Source organism: Danio aesculapii, chromosome 7 (genome assembly GCF_903798145.1).
Source record: "Danio aesculapii chromosome 7, fDanAes4.1, whole genome shotgun sequence".
Classification (NCBI taxonomy): Eukaryota; Metazoa; Chordata; class Actinopteri; order Cypriniformes; family Danionidae; genus Danio; species Danio aesculapii.
Window position 1 is genome coordinate 56421654 of NC_079441.1, and position 24929 is coordinate 56446582.

General features: G+C 35.3%; 1 protein-coding gene and 1 long non-coding RNA gene across 4 annotated transcripts in view; both read left to right on the forward strand.

The window, feature by feature from the left end:
• sema4f (sema domain, immunoglobulin domain (Ig), transmembrane domain (TM) and short cytoplasmic domain, (semaphorin) 4F) overlaps positions 1-24929 on the forward strand; it is a 142445-nt gene that overhangs the window by 79116 nt on the left and 38400 nt on the right. For 2 of the 3 annotated variants that reach the window (XM_056462229.1, XM_056462231.1), the window contains exon 2: positions 11708-11838. In XM_056462229.1, coding sequence (XP_056318204.1) covers positions 11708-11838 — 131 coding nt within the window. The remainder of the gene's footprint in view (positions 1-11707; positions 11839-24929) is intronic. The other variant, XM_056462230.1, reaches the window with a different exon arrangement.
• LOC130232374 (uncharacterized) lies at positions 1192-4929 on the forward strand. Its single transcript, XR_008838109.1, has 5 exons — positions 1192-1344; positions 1518-1590; positions 1666-1725; positions 2366-2476; positions 4445-4929. It is a non-coding gene; the product is annotated as an uncharacterized LOC130232374 (long non-coding RNA).

The window sequence follows — 24929 nt, forward strand, 5'->3', positions numbered from 1 at the left end:
GTTAACGTTGCTGTCGGGACAGATGTTATGCCTATTAAATGTGCAATGGCGTTATGTGATCGACAGTGTGAAGATGCTAAATCTCTAATAGCACACTTGAAAGACCACATTGTAGAAGGACGTGTTGTGAGTTGTCCAGTAAGAGGATGCACAGATGCTTTTAAAGTTAAATCTTCCTTTACCTCCCACATGTCACGGAAACACAAACATTTCACAGAAAGCACAATTAGTGACTTGTACAGAGACTCGTCGGCTTATCAGTCATCTTCACAATCTGTAACAACCGAATTAACGTCACATGACTGTGGCACAAGAAGGGCACAAAAGTGGAAACTAAGAAAAACAAGAAACAGCTAACAGTGAATCCAAGAGTCCTCACACTCATTGCAGATCTCTCAGATCATGAGTGGAGAGAGGCATGTTAAATATGGACTTTCAGTTCACATCATTTGAAGTGTTAACACAACACGTATACACCACTAACTGAGTTTTCAGTTTACCTTATCTGTTAACCACCAACAAAGAAAGTACGCTTTTAGTATTTGGGTTAATGATAATGTTTTATTGAGCATTGTTTTTGTTTAATTGGTAAACTGGCTTATTCCAGATTTTGTTAAAAGTACAATGTAACAGACATTTTTGTTAAAGGCTGCATTTGTTCCATTTTTTTTCTAGTTTTCATTGAGGGAAAGAGCAAATTTATATACTAAATTTATTTTTCTAAAGATGTTACAAAACAAATTCATTATACTCCCTGCACATAGTGTTATATGCTTATGATTTTGGCATTTATAATTATTATTAATTTATTTTTTTTGTTTCAAAATATTCTGGTACTAGCAAGGAGTTCAGAGTGTTTGGCTGATTACATGCGGAGTTTAATAAACCTTTTGGAAAATGCTTTCCAGACACCTTTTTTTCTGTGATTATTGTGACACTTCAGATTAAGTTAATGACTGGTGGGTTTGCTAAAATCTAAGAATCTACGTAAAAGTAAGTAAACTAAACACTTGAGAATATTTATGTAATTATTTTTACACAAAACAGCATGTGTAAACACATTCTATAAGCTAAATATTGCATATTGTGTAAAATTAAAGCTTTTATCTTCTAACACATTTCAGGCACTGCATTCAACCTTCACTAGATGATGACTTCAAGGAAACACATTTCTGGACAAAAAGTGTTAATTAATACTTTTTTTTTAATAATGTTTATTTTTTTTAAAATTTCACTTTTAATGAGACATTTTTGTTGTATCCACTTTATTGAACAGCAACACTAAAGTTCATCAGGAAACAATGGAAAGAGATCAGGATTGCAACTTTGGTTGCTGCAATAACGGTATGTGTTGTGTTGAACTTGTTGAGCGGCTTGTGAAGCACAGCTGTTGTTTTTCCCTAAATGTAGCCATTTATTTAGTACATGTAGTGTGCATACTGCTTTTAAAAGAGTGAAAGATATGCTTGAAACATTTTTGTCTTATTTAGGACAATATATTTTCTTATGTCTGCCAGAGTTTGAACACAAGGACTCTCTTTTCCTGACAAGTCTCTATTTGGATAAGAGACCTTTCAAGTATAAATTTGGGTAAGTTTTGTTGATTATTAAACATCAATTTAAAAGTACTAATAACCTATTTAACTCTTGCTTTACCTTACACAGATGGGCAATTCGGTGCTTCCAACTTTGCAGAAACGGGGTGTGGCCAGGCTCTAAGCTTCAGTGAGTACATATAAATTATAAGCTTTTAAATTAACTGCCATGCATCAATTTGTCAGATCATACATGCTACTGTTTGGTCAGTTGCTCAACTAACCTTACTCTGTTGGTATCACAAAATTGTAGAACTAAAATTACCTTTCATTAAAAGAGTATTTTATTAACCAAACGTGTTTCCAATCTTTCCTTGTATAGCAGTGGATTGTCCTAATTTACAATCTCAAAACAGATTTTTATGCTTGATCTCAACTGAAGTGTAATTTTATTTCAGTTTATATTTAACTTAATTTTATGCTAGCTTTTAAAAAATCATAAAAAATTATATTGCTAAAGTTGTCTTGCACATTTACAGAACAATATTACCACACATTCATCACATTGTCATCTTAGTAAAGTTTGTTTGTGTTTAAAAAAAAAAAAAAAGAGTAAAGAAAATCTCAGCTAAATTGTATTATATTTATGTACATTGTTTACATTATTATTATTATTCTTTTGAGTTGGAAATAACACAAACTGCTCAATATTTCGAAACTGCAGCAATATTTACTGTAGCTATTGTGTAAATGCTAAAATTAGTTATATTTATTTAATAACTATTAATGTTAGAATTGTTCCTTTTTTGTTTCTTTTCCCCTGTTCACAGAGAGGACCTTCTAAAAGTTCCGGTTTTCTGAACATTGTATCCTGTGTGTAAGAGACCTCTCTTCAGTCAAGTCTGGACCCAGTCAGACGCCAGTCTTAAAGATAATTGATGGTAAGCAGTGTTATAGTATGGTGTAACAAATGCGAGGTAGACTCAAGCAGTCGTGGGTGATAAAAATTGTTATTTCATCATTTCATTTTTGTAATTAAAAAAAGATACACAGTATAAATACACAAATTAAATAAATGGTGCATTTATGTTTTAGCTACAGTAGGTGTATTTATATAGAGGAGCAGGAGTGCTGGTCAGAAATAAAATGAAGAAGCAAATTATCAATTTAATAATTGAAGCATAAAAATTTATATAAATTACCATTTAAATGGACAAATAAATAGACAATTGTAAAACTATTAATTTAATTCATGTTTTAAAATGTGAATTAATCAAAGCGTAAAAAGTATATTTATTCATTCATTTTCTTTTTAACTTAGTCCCTATATTAATCCCTTTATTGTGGGTCGCCACAGCGGAATGAACCGCCAACTTATCCAGCATATGTTTTACGCAGCGGATGCCCTTCCAGCTGCAACCCATCACTGGGAAACACCCATACACACTCATACACTACGGACAATTTAGCTTACCCAATTCACCTATACCGCATGTGTTTGGACTGTGGGGGAAACCGGAGCACCCGGAGGAAACCCACGCGAACGTAGGGAGAACATGCAAACTCCACACAGAAATGCCAACTGACCCAGCCGGGACTCAAACCAGCGACTTTCTTGCAGTGAGGCGATCGTGCTACCCACTGCGCTACCATGTCGCCCTAAAAAGTATATTAATAAATACTTTTACTTTGCCACATGATTTCCTCGAGTTAATCGGTTTTTTTGTCTATTAACATCATTTTACAACTTTAGATTATAGTGTTTACCATCAAATTTTATATCAATAAACAACAATAGTTGACAACAGAACAGCATTAACAATACCTGCAACACTGTGATTATAATAATATATTAGCATAATGCATTAAAGGAATGGTTCATCTAAAAAAGAAAATTCTGTTATTATGTTCATGTAGTTCTAAAAACGAAAGACCTTTGTTCATCTTTTAAACACACAAAAATATATTTTATATTTAGTCCAAGAACTTTCTTATCCTCCCTTAATAAGTACATGTAATCAGTAGTTAAATAAAAATGTTATGATGATGTAACTGGTGTTATGATATACACTGGGTAATGCTCCCAGTGTACCATGTTATACATCAGAAGTGTTGTTGAAAATGTTTCCCAAAAGTATTATCATTGCTTCACACAAGGAGCATTGCTATCTGTGGGAGGATCAGAAAGAGCTCTTAGATTAAATAAAAATAATAATAATTTGTGTTCTGAAGATGGACAGAAGTCTTAAGGTTTTAGAACAACATGAAGGTGAGTAATTAATGACAAAATTTTCATTGTTTGTTCAACTGTCCCTTAAATTATGACCACACACTAAAAATAATGGTTTGGAATAAAAGATAAAGTAAAAGACTCTTTATAGCAGACAATGATGTTTGTATACTCTTTTGAAAAATGTACTGTTAACACAGATCTTTAATTGCAGTTTAAAGCAAAAAGGGCACACAATGTAAATATTTTATCAACTTTATATTTAAACTAGTTTTTCTACAAATATATATTTTTAAAAACAATTATTTTATTATAGTTATAGCAATTACTCAACCTAGAAAACTTTAGTGTATTTTTTTGTAAGAATGACTAGGATTGTATCTGATGACTCCTATCTGATGATTTAGTACAAATTGTGTGAATTGTTGAATTTAGGCTCCAAGCTGACAGAGTGAAGCAAATACTTATGATAGCTCAGTGCTGAGATGTGTCTATTTCAATCTTTTGCCCTAATATTGATTATTAATTATTGTATTTATTATTAAAGTGGCCTACAAAATTCTATGGTGTTGCTTGTGTGCAGTTCATTGGTAATCATTTAAAGAAAAGAAGACTAAGTTTATTTCAGTTCAAGCATATTTCTCTTGAACTAACTTGTCTTTGTGTCTGTTTTCTGCAGAGAGATCATGCCAGTCCATATTGAAATAGTGAATACATGCAAGACTTCAAGCAGTACTACATTTCAAGTTTGGAACATACACAGTCCTGTGTCTTCTGTCAAGTGTGGGCTCAATACTATTGTTCAACCAGAGCAAGCAGCCCTGATGGATGTACAGTATATGTCTTCATTGATTATCCTTACTTTTATATATGGACACATTTTATTTCCAACATCAACACGCCTTTGTGAGTACACTGGTCAAGTTATTGGATCAGCTCAAACTGTTTTAACACAGTCCCTGTATGTAGTTTCATTAAAATCTAATAATTATAGTTTGTGCCTTCAGTTGCTATAGACTGTATTTACTAGTTCATTTTGCAATTTCAAAAACCTGATTGATTGTTGTAAAATCTGTGGCAAACAACTGTAATGTCTTTTGTGTTTTACCGTGTTTTTTACGGTAAAGTTCTGGCAACCACAGCTGCCGGTAATTTTCTGTAAAACTGAACTTTACAATAAAATACTATTATATTTAATACAGTTGTTTTATGTTTATTACGGAAATAGAATGTAGTTAGTTTTACAGTATATTTATTATACACAGTAGTTTACTGTAAAGGAATTTACACTTACGACTGCTATTTTTAAAGTAATTTACTGTAAACATGTTTACAATACATTTGTTTTATTTAACAGAAATTTACTGTAAACATACAGCAGTTTTCAACTGTAAAATTTACAGTTCATCAAAAAGTATTCTGTAAAGCATTGCACGTTGCAACCTTATATTTTACGGTGAACTTCTGGCAACCACAGCTGCCGGTATTTTACCGTATATTTCACCCGTTATTTTTTACAGTGTAACTCATTTTGAAAAGGGTGAATTATGTACTAAAAATATAAAAAGAAAATTGTATGAACTCTAGTCACTGTAATTCTGTGTCTTAGCAATTTCATTTTTTATTATGTTATGCTGATCAACTTTAATTGAAAAGCATCTCCAAACCAGACGTTTAAGTGCTGTAGATTCTCTTAGCAGAAGTGTACAGTATTCAGTGATCTGAATGATAGAAACACATTTTATTTTTAATACATTATTATTTTATTTACATTAATTTTATTTTTGAAATTCATAAGTTTCATCACCACCTAAAATATTCCAGGGATATTTTTGTTGTATTTTTGTAATAAACAGCAATATTTAACAAATGTTTTTTAGCCTACCCAATTCACCTGTACCGCATGTCTTTGGACTGTGGGGGAAACCAGAGCACCCGGAGGAAACCCACGCGAACGCAGGGAGAACATGCAAACTCCAGATAGAAACGCCAACTAACCCAGCCGAGGCTCGACCAGCGACCTTCTTGCTGTGAGGTGGCAGCACTACCTACTGCACCACTGCATTGCCTGCTATATGTATAATAATAATAATAATATTAATAATAAAATTAAATAAATAATAATAGTTACGGACTGGAGCATGGGTCTCAAACTCCACAGTTTTGCTCTAATCCTACTCAAACACAGCTGATTCATCGAGGTGTTCTTAAACACCTTGATTGGTTGGATCAGGTATGTTTGATTAGGGGTGGCGCAAAACTGTGCAGAGCTGTGGCCCTTCTGTGGCCCAGAATGCTTTCTATATATCGTTTTCCACCTGAAAATGTAAAAGAAATACCAATTATAAGTTGTAAATACTGCCAAATAAACATACAGAATGTAGGAGGATGAACACCAACTCCTCTTTGCATTGTAAAGTCCAGCATTTTGTCTCGCACATCATATATCGTGAAAATATACTTTGGTTAAATTGTTATATTAAGTAAATGGGACAGAATTATTTTGTATTTTAAGTGAGCCCTTTATTTTTCTATGGTGTAGTTTGTTTCAACTATAATAATTGACAGCATTTTAGCAGATTAAACAGCCCGCCTGGTGGAAATGAAAGGAGTAAGCACAGTCACTGAGAGCCTGTGACAGCTGTTTATAAAATGTGGAGCAGTTGATTCTCGTGTTGCGTGAATTTAAATTACAGTAAAATAAAGATGATATGCTATAATGCATTGTAACTGTGTTTTCTGGATGAGTAAGAACAAAGTATTTTATGAACTGAAAAGCAGAATACAAATGTATTTATTAACTTAGATGCAGTTTCAGGTTATGTTTCAGTTTTGGTAATATCCCAGATTTTGTGCCAAATTATTAAGTGAATTATTAGTACAGTTATCGTTAGGCAATCATGTAGCGCTTTCAATGAAAGGATGCTTCATCTGGAAGAGGTATCAGTTTTAATTATAAAATACACAATGTTGGCTACAGCTCCATGTTAAAATGAATCATTTGCAAACGAGGGGGGAATATTGTTTCTCTCAGCAGTGTTGCTAGTGTTTGCAGTCAAGTCAATTTAACAATGGTATTTTTTATAGCCTCTATCCCTTGAGGCCACCTGCCATTACAGACTATGTCAAAAACACTCGTGTGGTCAAGTGAGGCCTCATTTGCTGGTCTTTCTCTAAAGAATTTGAACATAGCACAATTAGCACACCAGTGTCAAGGGTTACAGAGACATAAAATCAAAAAATGCATACATTCTGAGCGATGCTGCTGGTTTGACATTTCTTTTTACATATAATCCAGAAGGAAACATTTTCAGTTAAAACAAAAATATTAAGCAGCACAACATCTTTACCTAGGTAATCAGAAGAAGTATTTTGTCAGAAGCAAATCAGAATAGTAATTATAGAATGAAATACATTCAGCTGCGTCATCACATGTATATTTTCTGTAGTATATCTGTACAGTAAAATACAATAAAAAAATTGATTGTTAAAACAATTGCAAGCGCTTAAATGGCATGGAAGAATCTGTTCAGCCTGTTAAGTTTTTTGGGGGGGTAGTTAAGGTCATTATGTGCCATACAAAGAAGCCCCTGAATATTTTTTTTAGGTGTTTTTGTAGTTTTCTATAGATCTCTTAGTGTCTTGCAGTTTGCACTAATAAATTTTCTTTGAAGAAATGTGCCCTAAAATGTTTTTCAATGGCTTCACTGTGAAAACATTTTTGGAACTTTTGTTTTTAGGAGTGTAGTTGGGGAAAACAACATTAAAATACTTTGTACTCTGAGAACACAGTTATCTTTTTGCCTCCAAGGCAAAAACATCTTCAAGAAGGCTTAAAAGTGATTTATCAGAGGTTCACTAAACCTTTTCATAGAAAAACTGAGAGCAGAGTAGCAAATCTAAAACAAGCTATGTTCTAAAGGGCACTATTTGGCAGGTGGTATATAGCACCTTTAAATTAGATACAGCATTTAGTACTTAAAGGGGTTACCTTGTGTGTATTAATTACACTTATACGGTATATGCGGAAGTATGCTAAAGGACTTTTTATTTGCCAGTAACCTGGGTTAAGTGTTTCCGGTGAACTGTATGCCATCATGACAAAATCGGCACGTTTAAGGTCTGATTTCTTTATGAATCAGCGATTTCAACTGGCTGAGTGATATCTGATATAAAGTGGGTCTCAGGTTGTTTCTCTAACATGTCTTTAAAATATGAACATTTATTTTACCCCAGTATATTCAATAGAGCTTCTGCGCTAGCCTGCTGATCCTGAAGGGCGTGTGCGAGTAATTGGCTTTTTGTCTTGATTTACGCTTGAGCAACTAAATGAATGCCAAAGTCTGTTTAACTGATTGTATTTTAATTACGTTACAACATCCATGCTGTAAAAGAAACTCTATAAAATGGAAAAAAGTCTTATTAACCATTCACCTGAAGTTTATCAGTATGGGAAGAAACACTATCTCCACATATACCCATCATGCTATTTAGACCCACTTTGTTTAGAAGGTTGCCTGTTTTGTTTGTTTGTTTGTTTGTTTGTTACTTAAAATGTTCTGTTTGTTAACAGTGAACTACATGATTGTTAGCTACATATTCTGTAACTGTTGACAGGTGAAAAATCTAAAGGGATTTGAGAAGGAGTGATAGATGAAAATGAATAAAATATAAATGTAAATAAATAAATATAAAAATAAATGTTCTATTTTAACTCAGGAAAAGTATTATATGTTGCTTAAGTAAAATAATATGCGCATCTCCTGTGACTGAGAAAATATACGATTTGCTTTTAGAGAGCCAGAGCAAGTGTATATTTGTTCTATTTTAACCTAAGTTTTAATGATCAGTTTCAATGTGCAAGTTAACTTTCCTTAACATCATATGCTGTTGTAATTTTTGTGTTGTAATATTACATTTACTTGCAAAAATTGAAGTTTGTCCATTTTCATAAAACATAAAACCACAGACCCTAAAGCTAAAATTTCTGTATTAAAAAAAAAAACAGGATCATGGACCATGTACACCATGTTTATTTTTTCAGTCAGTAGCTAAGAATATTAGCTCTGTAAGCTATTCAGCAAAATGTAATTCTATTTCTTGAAACACATAAGCAAATGCATAAAAACAGAGTGCTTTAAACACAACCTATATGCTCTAATTAAATTCGTTTTGCTGCTCTGTCTTCTTCAATAGTGTTTTGCTCCGTGATTGACAGATTCAGTTTTAGAGTACATTATTCAACAGTAGAGAACCCCCATCCTAAAATGGCAATTCCCAAAATCCCTCAGCAGCCAGAGCCAATCACAGTGGATTTATGCAGCCAACAACACACTCTGTGTGGTTGTACAGCACAGCAGAGAAGGGAATGAAGGAAATCAGTGTGATTTTAGGAGTTTAACCGTGAGAATTCTGTAAAAGAGAACGAAAAATCTTACAGAGTGATAAGTAGAGACCAAATTCAGCCCTAACGTCTTCACCTCCTTTTAACATAACCCCCAACCCCCCCCCCCCCCCCCCCCCCCCCTCTCGTCATCTATGATTAATGTGCTGAGACTGAATGAATGTTTAATGATGGTGACAGCAGTTGGATTTGGCTGCTGTATCAGCCTATGACAATGCAGCACTGGAACCTTAGTGACAAGATCCATTCCTCTAAATTTGACCATTTATAAGATGTAGTAAGAAATGTAACATTTGATTTTTTTTTCTCATCCTGCTGAACATCTCTAAATGTGTTACATCTTTCACACACATACTGTAAATACTCCCTCTTAGGTGATCAGACAGACACTAAGTGGATTGTTTTTTTTTTTAATAATAGATATTGGAGACTGATGATGTAGCTCTAGGAACCAACACTCTGTCGAATGTGCAGCCGGAAATTAATTTATGGCAGTATCTGGAAAGACAGGAGAGATTGTGACACTATGACATTTTGCAGAACCTTAACCTGAAGCAGGTGCTTTTGTTTCATTTATTGCCACAATCGTTCTCTTTAAATTGTTATTTAATCAAATGATGAATGCTTATAATTATAATTAAATTAGTATTATTTACAAGAGACTGTAAACCCTTTATTGTTCTTTGAGGTCAAAGTTTTGTAACAATTTTTATAACATAACTTTTTTTTTAAATAAACGTCTATAACAGGGAAAAAGTTGGATTTGCATTCAAAACACATTAAATACAATGCAAAACTGTGGCAAAACCACTAATATAAGTGCATATTTGTATGAATGATAGTATCTGGATGCAGCCATTATGATGCAAGCTGAGATTGCATATATCTTAGAGATGCAATGTCAGGCACAATGCACTCAGTGGAGTACAAAACGTCACTGTGAGGGGTAGGATTAGGTGTGGGCATGAAAAAGCATTGCAGCCAGGGGCGTAACAACCAGGTGGGGGTGGGGGGCGTGGAAGATACTTCCCCCTCGCTTTTAGAGACAGACCAGTTAGAAACAGGTGAATAATAATTATATGAATGTATGATCTAATACAGACCCCCCCCCCCCCCCTTTAAAATGTCTGCTATGCCCCTGCATGCAGCTCAGATTGTAACTGCACCAAGTATACATCCAGCCAAGTATACATTCACTGCACAATGTTCAATGATTCATGAGACATTCACGCAGTATGCATCTTTGCACCTGAAACGCAAAACCCAGCACTCCGGGATGGTTTAAAACGTTTGTCATGTCAACTTGCTGCAGTAAACAAAACCCGCAACGCTTGCCCCACCTTCAACCTCTACTGAGTGGCCCACTGTGCTAGAACTCAATGAGAATGGATATAATGGAATATCAGTTAATATCAATAACTCAGTCAATGCCTTCTGCATTCAGATGACAGGGAACAGCAGCCACGAAAATGTAAAGCGCTGAAGATGAGAGAATGAAAACTATACTCAAAGATTTTGTTTTAGAAACCACCTTAAGTCAGGGGTTTAATATGATTATTGTTAGCTCCACAGTTAACTATCAGGCACCTGTAGAGTTAATGCATTCCAGTAAAGTATATACAAATAAAATGGCCCGGGTGCTTTTTAAAACTAATGACAGTGAATGAATGAAAGTAAAACCGGTGAGCCATCTGACAAAAAAGTGCCCCTCTGAATCAAATCAGCAGGATGCCCTTCTGGATCTTTCACTTACTTTGAAGACACTGCTGACTACGCTTACATGGACTTCAGTAATAGTTATTTGCCTTAATTTAAATGAGACAATAATATTATTACGTGAAGTGCTTTTTGAATGTTGCGTCACCAGGCTATTCACATCTGCAGAGTCTCATATAATCCTGAGGCTTTATGTATAATGTACATGGATGTGAAAATGTGAAAGTTAATCACTTTTTTCTGTTATCTCTGTTCTCCAGTTAAGAAGTCCACTTTGGAACACGTATTTAGAATTATTGAATTGAGAGCCACATTCCGAGTGCATTGCTGCTAGTTCAGCATTCATAGTGTCCTCAAATTGCTTCAAAGTTGCCGCCATGTTATCTTCCATGTCTGTTCGGCCTAACTTGGTTGTTGATTTAGTTTTCGTCTTTATAGAAGAGGATGATGGTGAAGGGTAAGACTAAGTGTGACTGACTGACTGTGTGACATCTACAAAATGAGTATAAGCATAAAAAAACTACTCCAAAGGTAAATTAATAAGATACATTTCGGTAAAAGTAGGGCTACATGTGCCAGTGTGCATCTAGGCTCATGAACGCATCATGTGGTCCTCACATACAGCTTTTCTGTTTTACATCAAATCCATGTTTATCATCATCTCCTGAGTTCAGGCACTGATGGGATGGGATACAGGATATTGCCAGTTTAGGTGTTGATTTAATACATAACCTTACTATTGGTACTAAACAGATCAGACTACTGTGTGTTATGATAAATAGTTTGGTATGGTTTTGATTCATTCTTTTCTTTTTTGCTCAGCAGAATTTCCAAGACTGAGTGGATTTGGCAATTTAAGCACCTTCCTGTTGCACAGCGAGTCTGGCATGCTCTACCTTGGTGCATGTGATGCAGTCATTGTCGTGGCTACTGCTAACCTTTCAAAGAAAATGGTGAGCTTTCTTTTCTTTTGCAGTAAATATTGCAATTTATATCATTTGTAATAATGTAGTAATTGTAGCACATCCCACCAGTAAGGAGCAGAGTGTCAAGGTTTTAATCAGCAGAGTAATAGCACAGTTTTGCTTAAAATATTGCAATGCGCACAACATTATGTGTGACATAGTTCAAAAGATTATAGTTCAAAAGAGGACAAATTGTTGGTGCACATCTTGCTGGCACATCTGTGACCAAGACAGCAAGTAATGTCAGCATACCACCAACGTAGGAGTAATCCAACATGAGTAACTGTGGACACAAGAGGAAGCTGTTTAAAAGGCTGCTAATCTCTGCACTCAAAAAAATAGCTCATTGGGTTAACTCAATTTAATTGTGTGCAGGTTTTCCATCCAATAAATATACGTAGCCCTAACCTAAAGAAAGATCATTTACGTAATGAAATGTAATTGAGTTAGTCCACCTCAATTTTATCAAATATAGCTAAGCAAATAGAAATTCATTAAATTACTGTAATTGATTTACATTAGTTCAACTCAATATAAATTAATTACTTGGAAATAATTATTTTTCATTTGATCCCCATTACTACACACACACACACACACACCAAACAGATTGAGCTTTTTTTTTTTTTTTTATTGGAAAAAAAAAAAAAATGTTAGAAACACTTCCACAGGTCTTGCATTTGGTGTGAACTAAATGTATCCCATGTCCCCCAAAGCCACAAACACATTAAGGGAGTAGAGGCACCAGCAAAGCAATGCTAGCTTGATCAACATTCAACTTAATTATAACCTGCATTAAAAGCATATAGATATATGTTAAACAATAGAGGCAGAAACTACTGCCTGTTTTACTTGACTAATTTAAATTGTAACAAACAGTTTTTAGTATGTCCTACCTTAAAACCAAGAGATGTAAAACCAGTCTTGCATGTTAATGCACAAAAAAAAAAAAGAAAAAAGAAAAATCTACCTAAAACGGAGCACATTTAATGAAATGTAAAGCAGCAAACATTTTTGTAACATTTCTTAAACGGCATAACATGAGCACAGTAAGAATATGAAAAATGTCTGGCTACTCAAGAGGTACAGCATTTTCAATGTGTAGTACAAATGGTCAATTCAAACAAAAACACAGTTTAAAAAAAAAAAAAAAAAAAAACTGGCTGTGGGGACCAAATTTGGGCTATAGGAAGGTGAAAACAGACCAAGACAGTATACTTATAAGAAGGAGACCCATTGTCACCAAATCTTGTACAAACAATCTCTGAACATTTAACTAGCTGTGCGAGTATTGGTCTGGCCAGTCATAATTCAAAAATCTGTAGTGTGTTGAATCCGGTTTCAACATCAATTCAAGTCCATTTCAAAAAGTGTTGAGTCATGCAATCACCTGACAGGTATGAGATTAATGGAGACACTATACTGTATTTGAATGAGCTATGACGTGCAGATGTTAGCATTGGGAATTCCAAACTTAAAACCCCACCAACCATTAGTTTGTAAGGGAGAATCAGTTATCACACCAAGTCACTCCACCCCCCCTGGCTGCATAGAATACATTTATCATGAAAACATTATTTTGCAATTGTATGTCCAAGTTTTTTACTTGTCCACATGCTGCCTCTTTGTAGATTAGTCACAATTTAAAATGTCACAAGGAAAACATCCATGAGTTCACTTAGTGTTGTTGGGTTAGTAGATGGCCGAAGATTGAAAAGACAAATGAATCCCAAATACGAAAGCATAAAGAAACTTCATGTAGTTGTCATCTGGCGTTCACTTCTCAAGAAAATAATTTGATTTTCAGCTGCTGTATCTTTGGATTGAGCTTGTGTCCATCCAGAATCATAATGATTTTCTGGATGAACTCAAAGGTGTAGGACTTTAATGCCTTCAATCACAATTCCCACATCCTGTGGCTCCCCATTGTCATAACTTCGAATAATGTAAATCCCCATGATTGTGCTTGAGATGTCCCTCTCCACATCCTCACTGCCAGAGACCTGAAAAGACATATGGAATGATAAATAATTTGTGTGCATACGTGTAATTTATATAATAGTCACGACATTTGTGAATCTTTCTGTGTGCATCCATTTACATTCACAGTTATTTGGTTTCATAATCGTGTGCCATGGGAGAAATAACAGAGTTTAACTACAGAGTTACACTGTTAGAGACTACATTAGAAACAATCAAACTTACCAAATATGCCTTAAAGAATAGGTCAGGATCTTCACTGAGGTAGATGCCAAGGCTTCTCAGGAGGCACTCCCTTTTGGTGTTGATGTCAACACACTACAGAAGAAGGATCAATCAAGACAGGAATTTGTAAAAATGTAAGTGCACATGTAAGAGAACAGAGGGTTATGCCCATCAAGATGTCCCCTAAATGCTCTCAACAAGGTAACAGTTGCAATGCATGGTTTATACAGACAGTATTGGTGTAATGCAGTCAGAGAAATGTAAAAGTTCACTACATAAGCATTATTTCCCAAAAGTGTTAAAATGAGCAGCTATGGACAAGAACCATACAATAACCACCCCAATACAGTGAAAAGATGTTTCAAGCACATCTACTTACCAAATCATTATTCGCCAGGACATCCTTGATCCTTTGCCCCTTCATTCCTCCTTTCTTCATGAAGATCTGTATCAGCTTGTCAGAGAAGTGATCCAGCTGTGACAAGAACTTTGATTGTAGTGGCTTGGTGGTGATTCGCAAGAACTCTGCATTCACCTGGAAATTAAACAAAAACAGCCATTTAAAAAGTTTATAATTTCTACCATATAGGGGTCCAGGATTATTGACAAATTAAAACTGCAATTATGTAGCTATTATTTGCAATGGACAACAAAAAAATGGTCAACACATACAGCACAAATCTACTTACTTCATTCTCTTCAAACAGTGCAGGCCATCTGTTTTTGAACTCTTCTATCATTGGTCTCTGCTGCACAATTTCAAGACGTCTGAGAACTGCCATCTAGTTCCAAACTGCATTTTTTGCACTGCCACATACTCTAACCTAAAAAGAAGATGAAATACATTTAGCATTCATTATATTAATAATAATAACAACAACAACACATAACAGCATAGAAAGACGACATTGCTTACTATCACTAGGAGGTTGCCAGAAGGAACCCTGTAAAGCTGATCAAACTGCAAAGATAAAATAAATGCATTAGTAGTGTGTGTACAAGTGCAGAAATACTTAAAAGCTTACCAACAAGTCAAAATTGCATTTGAGAACCTGATAGATATACAAAAACTATAAAAAATTAAAATTTTGAACGTTTCAGCAATTTTTTGTAGCAGTAAAGACTATGAAATCATGAAATATTGTTTAATAAATTTTACAGTGCTATTTTAATTTAAATAAAAGCCAAATTAACAATATAATATTTTCAACTTTGTGTTTGAGGTCACACATGAAAAGCATTTTGAAATTGGTTCAAAGACCGGTCAGAAAATAACAAACATTGATTTACAGTTGAATTTTCATAGTAAATATCTTACGAGTCATCACATTTTTTGTGTGTTCAATCAACATTCACTCCGTGATCGCAACATCAGACCAATAACGTTAAATTGATTCATAGATAAAATATATTGACTCAAACAGTCTGACGTTGATTCAATTAAGGTAAAGTTGGTTTTATATTCGCACATTCCTTCATTTAACGTTCCCTATATTATCTACTAGGCTAATTTGAATATTGGGTCTGAAATCACATGTAAATTTGACTTGAAAACAACATTAGCACCATTTAATTAACTGAAAATTAACTGAAAATTAAGTGAAAATTGATAGTCATTGGCTGATAATATTCACTATTTAGAGCTTGCAAATAATACTTTTCTGAAATGATATCAAGGAGAAAGTTTGAATGTGCAAATATAAAACCAACTTTACCTCAATGTTGATTCAACATCACCCCGAAGACCAAAAAATTATTAAATCAACGTGGGAAATATTATGATAAAAAGCATTAACGTAACGTTTTCCCCTGCATGATGAGCGGCTGGCTAGCCAGCTAACGTTGGCCGCCAACTTTACTAAAAACCGAAGCAAAACTTTATCACGCTTGTTGCACACGGACGAGAATATAACATGCATTCAAAGCGAGGTACTCGCTGAAAAAATAAACGAATACTCACCAAAGAAATGACTTCTTGTTATCGGGGACGTCTCATCAACTCGTCTTCAGCCACAGGTGGAAAATGGTGGATGGACAAACGCAATGCAGGTGGCAATGAAAACGCGCGGTCTCACGCATGCGCAAAACGGGGTCACCTTATTGAACTCATTTGATTTGGTTTAATAAAGATTATAGGTGAAACGACTAATACATTTTACGTTACATCAAGTAAATGTAAATGAATATTTAAAAAATAGATATATTTAAATAAAGGGAACAGTATTTACTTGTGTCACATCTAAGAAGGGCTTGAATCATTTTTTTGAGTGTGGGTGCTAACCCAGATTGTATTAAAATATAAATAAATTAATTAATTAAACACAGCTGCCCAACTTACAGGAGAAATAAATGTGCACCTCAACGCTCCTGTTTGCAGCTAAATCTTTCATTAGGAGCTTCACATGCCAAAACCTTCCACGAAGCCAAATTTTTGGTCACTCGTGCCAATGGTAAACATCAGTTTCAATTATGCCAGCAGTGAAAATCTTGTGGACACTGTGAATCATGTATTGTTGTCTGATGAAACCACCCTCACGGTCTTTCCCACATCCAAGAGCGTTGCAGTGTGGAAAAACCCAAAAGAAGAGTACCTCCTAGACCAGGGGTGCGTAAACTCGGTCCTGGAGGGCCATTGTCCTGGAGATTTTAGCTCCAACTTGCCTCGACACGCCTGCATGGATGTTTCTAAAAAGCCTTATAAAAGCTTGATTAGCTAGCCCAGGTGTGTCTAATTGGGGCTGGAACTAAACTTTGCAGGACACCCGCCCTCCAGGACTGAGTTTGGACACTCATGACCTAGACTGTTGCATGCCCAGGGTGAAGCATAGGGGTGGGTCAGTGATGGTTTGGACTGCAAGATCATGGCATTCCCTAGGCCCAATAATTGTGCTAGATTGGCACTGCCAAGGACTACCGAACCATTCTGAAGAACCATGTGCACCCAGTGGATCAAACATTGTATCCTGAAGGCTGTGCTGTGTATTAGGATAATAATGCACCTATACGCACAACAAGACTGATGACAGAGTGGTTTGATGAACATGAAAGTGAAGTTGAACATGGCCTGCACAGTCATCAGAACTAAATATTATTGAGTTCTTTATTAAATGTTTTGGAAGTTTCATGTCTAGTTACGTGTCATTCACCCTGTAAATAACATATCTAATTATATGTAGGGTTCTTTATACATGTTTACAAGTTTAAATGTTCATACATAAATGAAGGACTATTATAAAAGCCATTTAAAATAAATTCACTCACTCACTCACACACTCATGTGCAGACATGGGGTCGTATGTTTTTTTTTAAATATATAGGCACATTGAAATTTGCTGTTGTTTTGGTTAGATTAGACTAGGATGGCATAGTGGTTAGCGCTGTTGCTTCATTTATGCAAATGTATGCAAAATAATATAATTAGCAAAAAAGCAAACAATTAAAAATATATCAGAAAACAACAAAAATAAATACAAATACAGATTTTTTTAATTTATTTTAGAATGTTAAAATATACAAAAACCCCTGCTGGATATATGTGGAAATTGCACTATAATTCTAAATGTTTTTTTTCTCCAACCTGCAGATTTAAGTCAGAATTTCAGTGATTTTTTTTTTAAGTCAACAAAAAGTATTTTTGTAATCTAAATTATGGTGTAGTTGTGTTTTGTGTATACTGTAAATAGGTAAAATATCCACAGCATAAATTTAAAAATAAATGTAAAAAATGAACTGATGAGCTCATTCATAAAAGCGGATGCGCGAGCTGGAGAGATTTCAGATTTGTTGATTATAATCTTGGGTTTTGTATTGGAGGCAAAAGAAAAATGTAAAAAAGAATATTCTCACACCAGTCCTCATATGTCTAAATGTTTTTTTTTTTATGCAAAACACTCATTGGACGGCAAATGGCATTTCTGAAAGATATGGCTGCATTCTATTCATACTGAACCTCTCACCACAGCAGTGAGCTAGTGTTTTTTATAATACAGCTTTATGAACGTTTTATTTCATTCACATAATCTTTAATTTGTTTTTATTAATTTTATTCTATTCAAAGCAACATTAAGGAATCGAAAACACTAAGGCTCAAAAACTTTGGGTGATTTTGCATGTGCTTAATGATTGTTCGTTTCGCATGATAACTTCCTTTGTATAATAATTATATCATTGTTTTATTATTAGACAGCTAATTTTATTACTTTCGATTAGGGATGCACCGATATGGATTTTTTGGGACGGTATCGATAACTGATAACTCTTTAGACTTGGAGGCTGATAGCCGATATGTATAGGCCGATAATTATAAATATTTAAAAATGTTATATTTTTATACAGCAAATAAAAGATTGAACTGCTCTTATGAACTGAATAGTCTATACTCAAAGCAAAAAAGCTCTTCATAGCAAATTAACATGCAACTTGACTGTTGCTTAAAAATGATAGGCTAAATAACAAAATGTGATTTAATCAACAAGCAAGTTAAATATATTTTAAATAAAATGAAAATGAAAGAGCTAAGGACTGAAACCAGCACAAATGTTCTCGAATAAAATGTAATGTACATATGTACAAATATGTAATGTCCGAAAAAGCCTTTTTAGAGTTGTTTAGACAGTTTAGAGCCAAAGTTCAAGGAAATTATTTTCTCAGCAGCCATATTTGCAATGTCTCCAGGAAGTTGGAGACCAAGTACTATTTAAATTAATGGGGTGATCCTAAAATCAAGTGCAAAGATTGCCAAGTATTTCATGACACCAGGCCACTTTTATGCCGGTTTCAATGGTAGCCAGAGGATGCAGTTACAAACACAGAAAGAAAAAAATTAGGTCAACACTTGAAGAACACAAGATGAGATGTCATTGGATCCCATATTCCCAGTCAAATGACAGAGAAGCTGTGATGAAAAAGCAAATTAGGAGGAGGTCGGGAAGATGGTGCAAGTGGCTTTGGCCATTACTCCTTCAAAATTAGTAAAAAAAATAAATAAAAAAATGCTAATATACATGGACACAAAATTACAAATCTTCAATGGAAGAACCTTAAAACATACTTGAATCAACAGAACAGGGATTGATAAAAAGCTAAAATTAATGGTGTTAATGTTACAGAAAGGTCTTCGGAAGCTTTAGAGGATTCATATCCTGCAGCTTCTAACACTGTAAGAGGTTCTCCTAAAGAACTAGATTTATGTGGATTATGTACACCTTTGCTGGCACACAGTCAGAGACCCCAGCACCACCAAAATTGAAAGCTGATTTTTAGCTACAAGAGCTACAGGAAAACATAATCACTGCCCTTATCAAGAGAGGTCCCTGGAAGAATATATAAACAAATATAAACTAATTCAAGCACAATTGAAGAGTTAAAGTCTTGCCTCCTTTTCATCAATACAGAATTTGGAAAAAAGTCCAAAAACGGGGTTTCTCTTATCATTGTGAAGAAATCATGCCACGGTATCCATAATTCTGGACCAGGTCTTATCCTGAGCTGATGCTGTGGTGGTCATGGAGGAGCGGAGAGCATGAGATTCCTGAAAGACCCCAGTGACAGATGAGTCTTCACATTGATCCTGTGGGCCAGCCTGATCACCCGCTGATGACCTGCTCACACCTGCAGTTCTCCTCGATGGAAGTCCAGAGTTATCCAGCCTCTGGCGGCTAAGACTGCAGCTCTACACAAGAAGTTTGGCCAGAGGTGAAATTTCTCTCAAGGTTTATTTTCCCTTTACTTCCGTCAATTGGTGAAGTTTGTCCTTGCCACTGTCGCCACAGGCTTGCTTGGGACTTGTGGAACTGCTCATCAATGAATATTCTCCTCAGTGTTTAGACTTTCAGCAGTGAAATTTAAACCACACTGAACTAAACTGAACTTCAACTGTAAAAACTGGACACACAGCACTATCTAAGACACACTAAGACAGACACACTCTTTCATTTCATCCAGATTACCCAACATTAACTACAATGATCTCACACTGCCTGGAGGAAATCTTGGATAAAAACACAGATCATGCTGCAAGTTCTAGTCCAAGTTCTTGTCAGTTCTATGCTGGACCACTATAATGCTCTTCTGGCTGTTCTCATATCTTGCACTTTAAAATCTCTACAAATAATTCAGAATGATGCAGCTCATCTGGACTTCAATGAGCCCAGGAGAGCCTATGTTACACCTGTCTTTACAGTATCTGCCTACACTGGTCACCAGTTGAGGCTTGTATCAAGTTTAAATCTTTGTTGCTTGCCTTTTCATTCAGTGTTCCTCTTCGGTGGAATAATCTTCCCATTCCCATGTAGACAGCTGATTCACTTGTATCATTCAAATGACAACCAAAACCCATCTCTTGCACATAAAAACTACCCCTCCCCTTCTTTACTCTAGCTCTTAATTCTCTGAGCATTAAGGCCCCGTTTAGAGTAATACATTTTAGTTTTAAAACGCATAAGTTTTGCCACAGTTACGCCATCCATCCACACTACGCCGGAGTTTTCCAGCGCCAAAAACTGAGCTTTTTTAAAATGCTGAAGAGGCCGTTTTCATTTTAAAATGCTGTTGCTTCATCTCAGTGTGGATGGGGGAAATGGAGACATTTGAGAACGGAGGCCTGGCTGCAGACATTCGCCTATCTGATTGGGGCTTTTTTTCCTCAATATTAAGTAGCCTACACACAGCTCAGTCCTGCGTCATGTCCTTGTAAGTTCAGACTTCGCAAGTTTGATATAAAAAACAAACTCCCGAGGACACGTCGGGTAAATCTTCAAAGGGAACAGTGTACCTTATAACCTCATTTGCATCACCCTAACTACGTTGTTTCACTTTCTTAACAATGAAATGAACACATGATATAAGGAACTGCCTATTTTATTTTGATATTAACAGACACCAAAAATGTTGAGGCGTCATGTAGCTGCATTTTTATGTTACTGTCATCTTCACTGTATATATATTTATAACAAAACAGAGCCTATAACAGAACTGCCTCCTTTCATTTTCAGTGAAAGTACAAAACATACCCTCTCTTTTGCTGAATATCAGTTTTAATAATCAATAATAGATATTATAAAAGTATAACTTACAATAAGTTTATACATTGTAGGAAATAAAGGCAAGCGATCAGTCAATTTGCAAAATCAGTGTACGTGGTTACATTAATTAATATATTAACTTATTAACACGTTACCTGAGCACAAGAAATAGAATCAAAAGATCAAAGTCGGGGAATATGTCGACAGATTTAGACAACAAGATGAATTAAATCGTGACCTTGGAATTATAAGGTTCTATCTGCGTTCTGAATGATTTTGAGACATTGAGCTTCAAAGTTTTTGCATTCCATATAGCAAAACGGTATGTGTGTAACATTTGTTTTTTTAATAAAAATAAATTTTGACAAAAAATGTCAGATAAATAAACCTTATAATTCTAAGGTGACGAAATATCAAGTTTACAAATATAGTGAGATTAGATCCAGCGGTAGATCCTTGATGGGCAGTCCGGGTAGATGAACTCTCATCTGGGTAGATGTGCTCAAAGAACGCTACAGTGCATGCCAGAGTGTGTGTGTGGTCACGTGATGTGCGTTTTCAGCAGTGTAGTAGGGATGCAGAGTTGTTCAGAAATTCTGGGTGAAACACCAGTGTGGACGCGGATTGTTTTCATTCTAAAACACCGTTTTAAAACTAAAACATATTAGTTGTAAGGTCCAGCCAGTTAGTCCAACAACAGTGTCTACTGGTGGACGAAGGTTCGCTGCATGTTTGATCTTTCCAGTGCACAATGTTGATTTACTTTAAATTTAACTCATATCTTACTCCAATTTTAGTATGAGGTGGTTTAGAATATTAATATATTTATCCTCATTTTATCTGACTCCAATTATAAAACATTGATAAGATTATTTCGTTTCTTTTAATATTACTTTAGATTAAGATTAAATATTCTCTTAGATTCATTATTGTACATTATTCTCGTTCATTCGGATTCGGAGTGTTGTACCGGCCGAGTATACAATCTCTTAAGCAAAAGCATGTCAGTCTTGGTCACTAAACAGTGGCGATTAACCACAATTCTAAAAAGGCAAAACCCTACTTACTCAGTTTAGAATATTTTTTGTGTGGTCCCCATAGATCTGCTATCTACTAAATCAAAATAAAACTATTTATTCATACCATGATCATTACTATAGAATTAAGCAGACCGATTTAGTTAAACTATTAGTAACTTTGAGAAATCACTCTACGATTTAAATAGTATTATTGCTTTAGAGATGAAGGTCTATCCCTTTAGATAGCCTTTTACAGTCTAAGTATGCATGAATTAATGCCAATGTGTTAATCGGAGCTCTAAGAACATCGTATAGTGTGCCACGCTGTTCTGTCTATCGTGCTTTAGTCCGTTACTAACCTGTACAGGGGCTTGTGGTGTTATGGACTTAACGTAATCTACTAGAGATAATAACACAAACTCTGTTTGAATAATTCAAAACATTTTTCAAAAACATCAAAAACAATTTATTAGTCAGGTAAATGTGTATTATGCCAATTCATTCAGTCAATTCATAAACAATCAATACAAGACATCAAATTCTCAAAGATAAATCCAAGATCAAAAGATGCATACCTGACTTCAAAATATACATTGAATGGAGCATTAGAGCTCCACGCTATGGGCTGATCTGGTTACAGAATCGCACCAAACATTTAGAAACTTTCTCTTAAAGGGCACCTATGGTGAAATATCTACTTTTCAAGCTGTTTGGACAGACATATGTGCATGTATGGTGTATAAACCGTCATATTGGGGTGATATAAACACACCCAGTGCTTTTTTTTCAATTTAGCAACATAAAAACGGAGGACCAATTGGAGCGGTTTTCAGACTGACCGCAACTTTACATAGGAGTGCGGTCCCCCCGCCCACCGAATTGATTGACAGCTGCACGTATTAACATGTCCGGGTAGTCATGTGTATAATCATATCAACAAGACCAGACGTATGCAACACAACCGGGAATAAAAGGTCTGTTCAGTTCACTAGGATCATCAATCATCATCAAATATGATCAAGAGTAAGTTTCACATGTTTAAAATGTTTTAAAACGGTGCACGTGTGTAATGAAGTACAGCAATTCACTTCAGCTTTACTTCATCAGCACAGCCACGTGTCAGAACAATTATAAAGGAAGACGCTTCAATCCAAGTTTGTGGATGTTAAATCAGGTTTATTTTGTACTCTAACATGACAGATATTTATACAGCAGTGGAGATTAACCTGTATCCTGTCACTATTATGTGCAAAAAGAGTGCAAAGCTAAACGCGCTCTGTCTGTGTGTGTGTCTGAGTGTGTGTCTCTGTGTGTGTGCGTGTGTATGTGTGTGTGTGTCTCTGCTGCGGTATGTGTGTGTGTGTATCTGTGTGTGCGCGCATGAACTTTGTGTGACTCATCGATGCAACTGCACAACAAATACTCATTTGTAAAGTTCTTACTGTAGTATTTCTCACAAACGCTACGTGAGATCTGCTTCCTTTAAGTCTGTCTGTTGTCTGACGCAGCCGAGGGAGGAGATTAAGGCACGCAGAAAGGCGGGGAGGACTAGCCTTAAAGGTGCAGTACTACAAACAGCCCCCTAGTGTACAAAGTGTATAAAATAGAATCTTGCAAAAATTATAATGAAAAATGTGATGGGTGTTTTGAGCTGAAACTTTACAGAAACATTCTGGTGACGCAAAACACTTATATTAAATCTGAAAAAAGGGCTAACCTAGGTGCCCTTTAAGTAGTCAATCCAAGAATCTCCTCAAGGAAAGGGGTGTGTCGAATAACAAAAGGCATTTGCATTTAGTGGCATGCTAGATTCTAACCAGTTTCTACCTATAGGGCATTTGAATAGAGGCCCTAAGTAAAGGCACACCCTTAGCAGTGGTTCAAAAGAGACCTGAAGTTATATATCTATTGTTTTGATTGTCTATTTCTGAGGTAATGAGACCACTGTAAAATGATATCAAGCATGATAGATAAAGTCACTGGGGCTGATTTAGAACATTCATACTTTGAAATGACCATTCTGTGTGAGGATGTATGAAAAGAGGGTGAGTAAACAGAGGGGGTTGCAGGGATGCTTCAAATGTAAATGAAGGAAAGGAGAGGAGCTGGCTTTCCCCAATTCCCACATTGTGGGTTGTGAAGCCGATTGTCTCTGTGTTTTCAGCTCATGTTTGAATTGTCAAAGACATCAAAATATTTGTGGTATCTCAAGTCTTACATCGTGTAAACGGGGCCTAAAAGATAGGTTGTAAAAGTAGCACTTCTTGTTTGCACTGCCTCTTCTTGTTGAATCACTGAATCTCTCCTCATTTGTAAGTCGCTTTGGACAAAAGCATCTGCCTAATATAAATATAAGTCTTATGTACTGTAAATGCAGCAGCTCTACCCTCTCCACTTTAGTGCATGGCAGCACTCATCAGCCCTCTTAGATTAACACATATGATAATTATTATGCTTTTTAAATGATTTACTATTTGGTCTTAGACATATTTGAGAACCGTAGTATTGGATATCAATTTGAGCTGAGAATATTGATTAAGAGGATCACGCAGAACCTTTGCAAGGACTTATATTGCAAGACATATCTAAGTAGTAATGTTATTATTGTTTTGTTCCTCCCCACCCCTAACCAATCATTAAAGTTTTAGTAGGTGGGGTTTATTTTATGGGCAACTTTGTTACAGGAAAACAATGCTGTATTCCAAGTGAGCCATTCATTGTAGTTCTTAAAAATTTATTTTTAAACAATGGCATTAAAAAAGGAGCTTGAGATTCAAAAATGTGTACTTAACTATAGGTCTGTATTATATAACATTAATTTCTGTGCATGGTT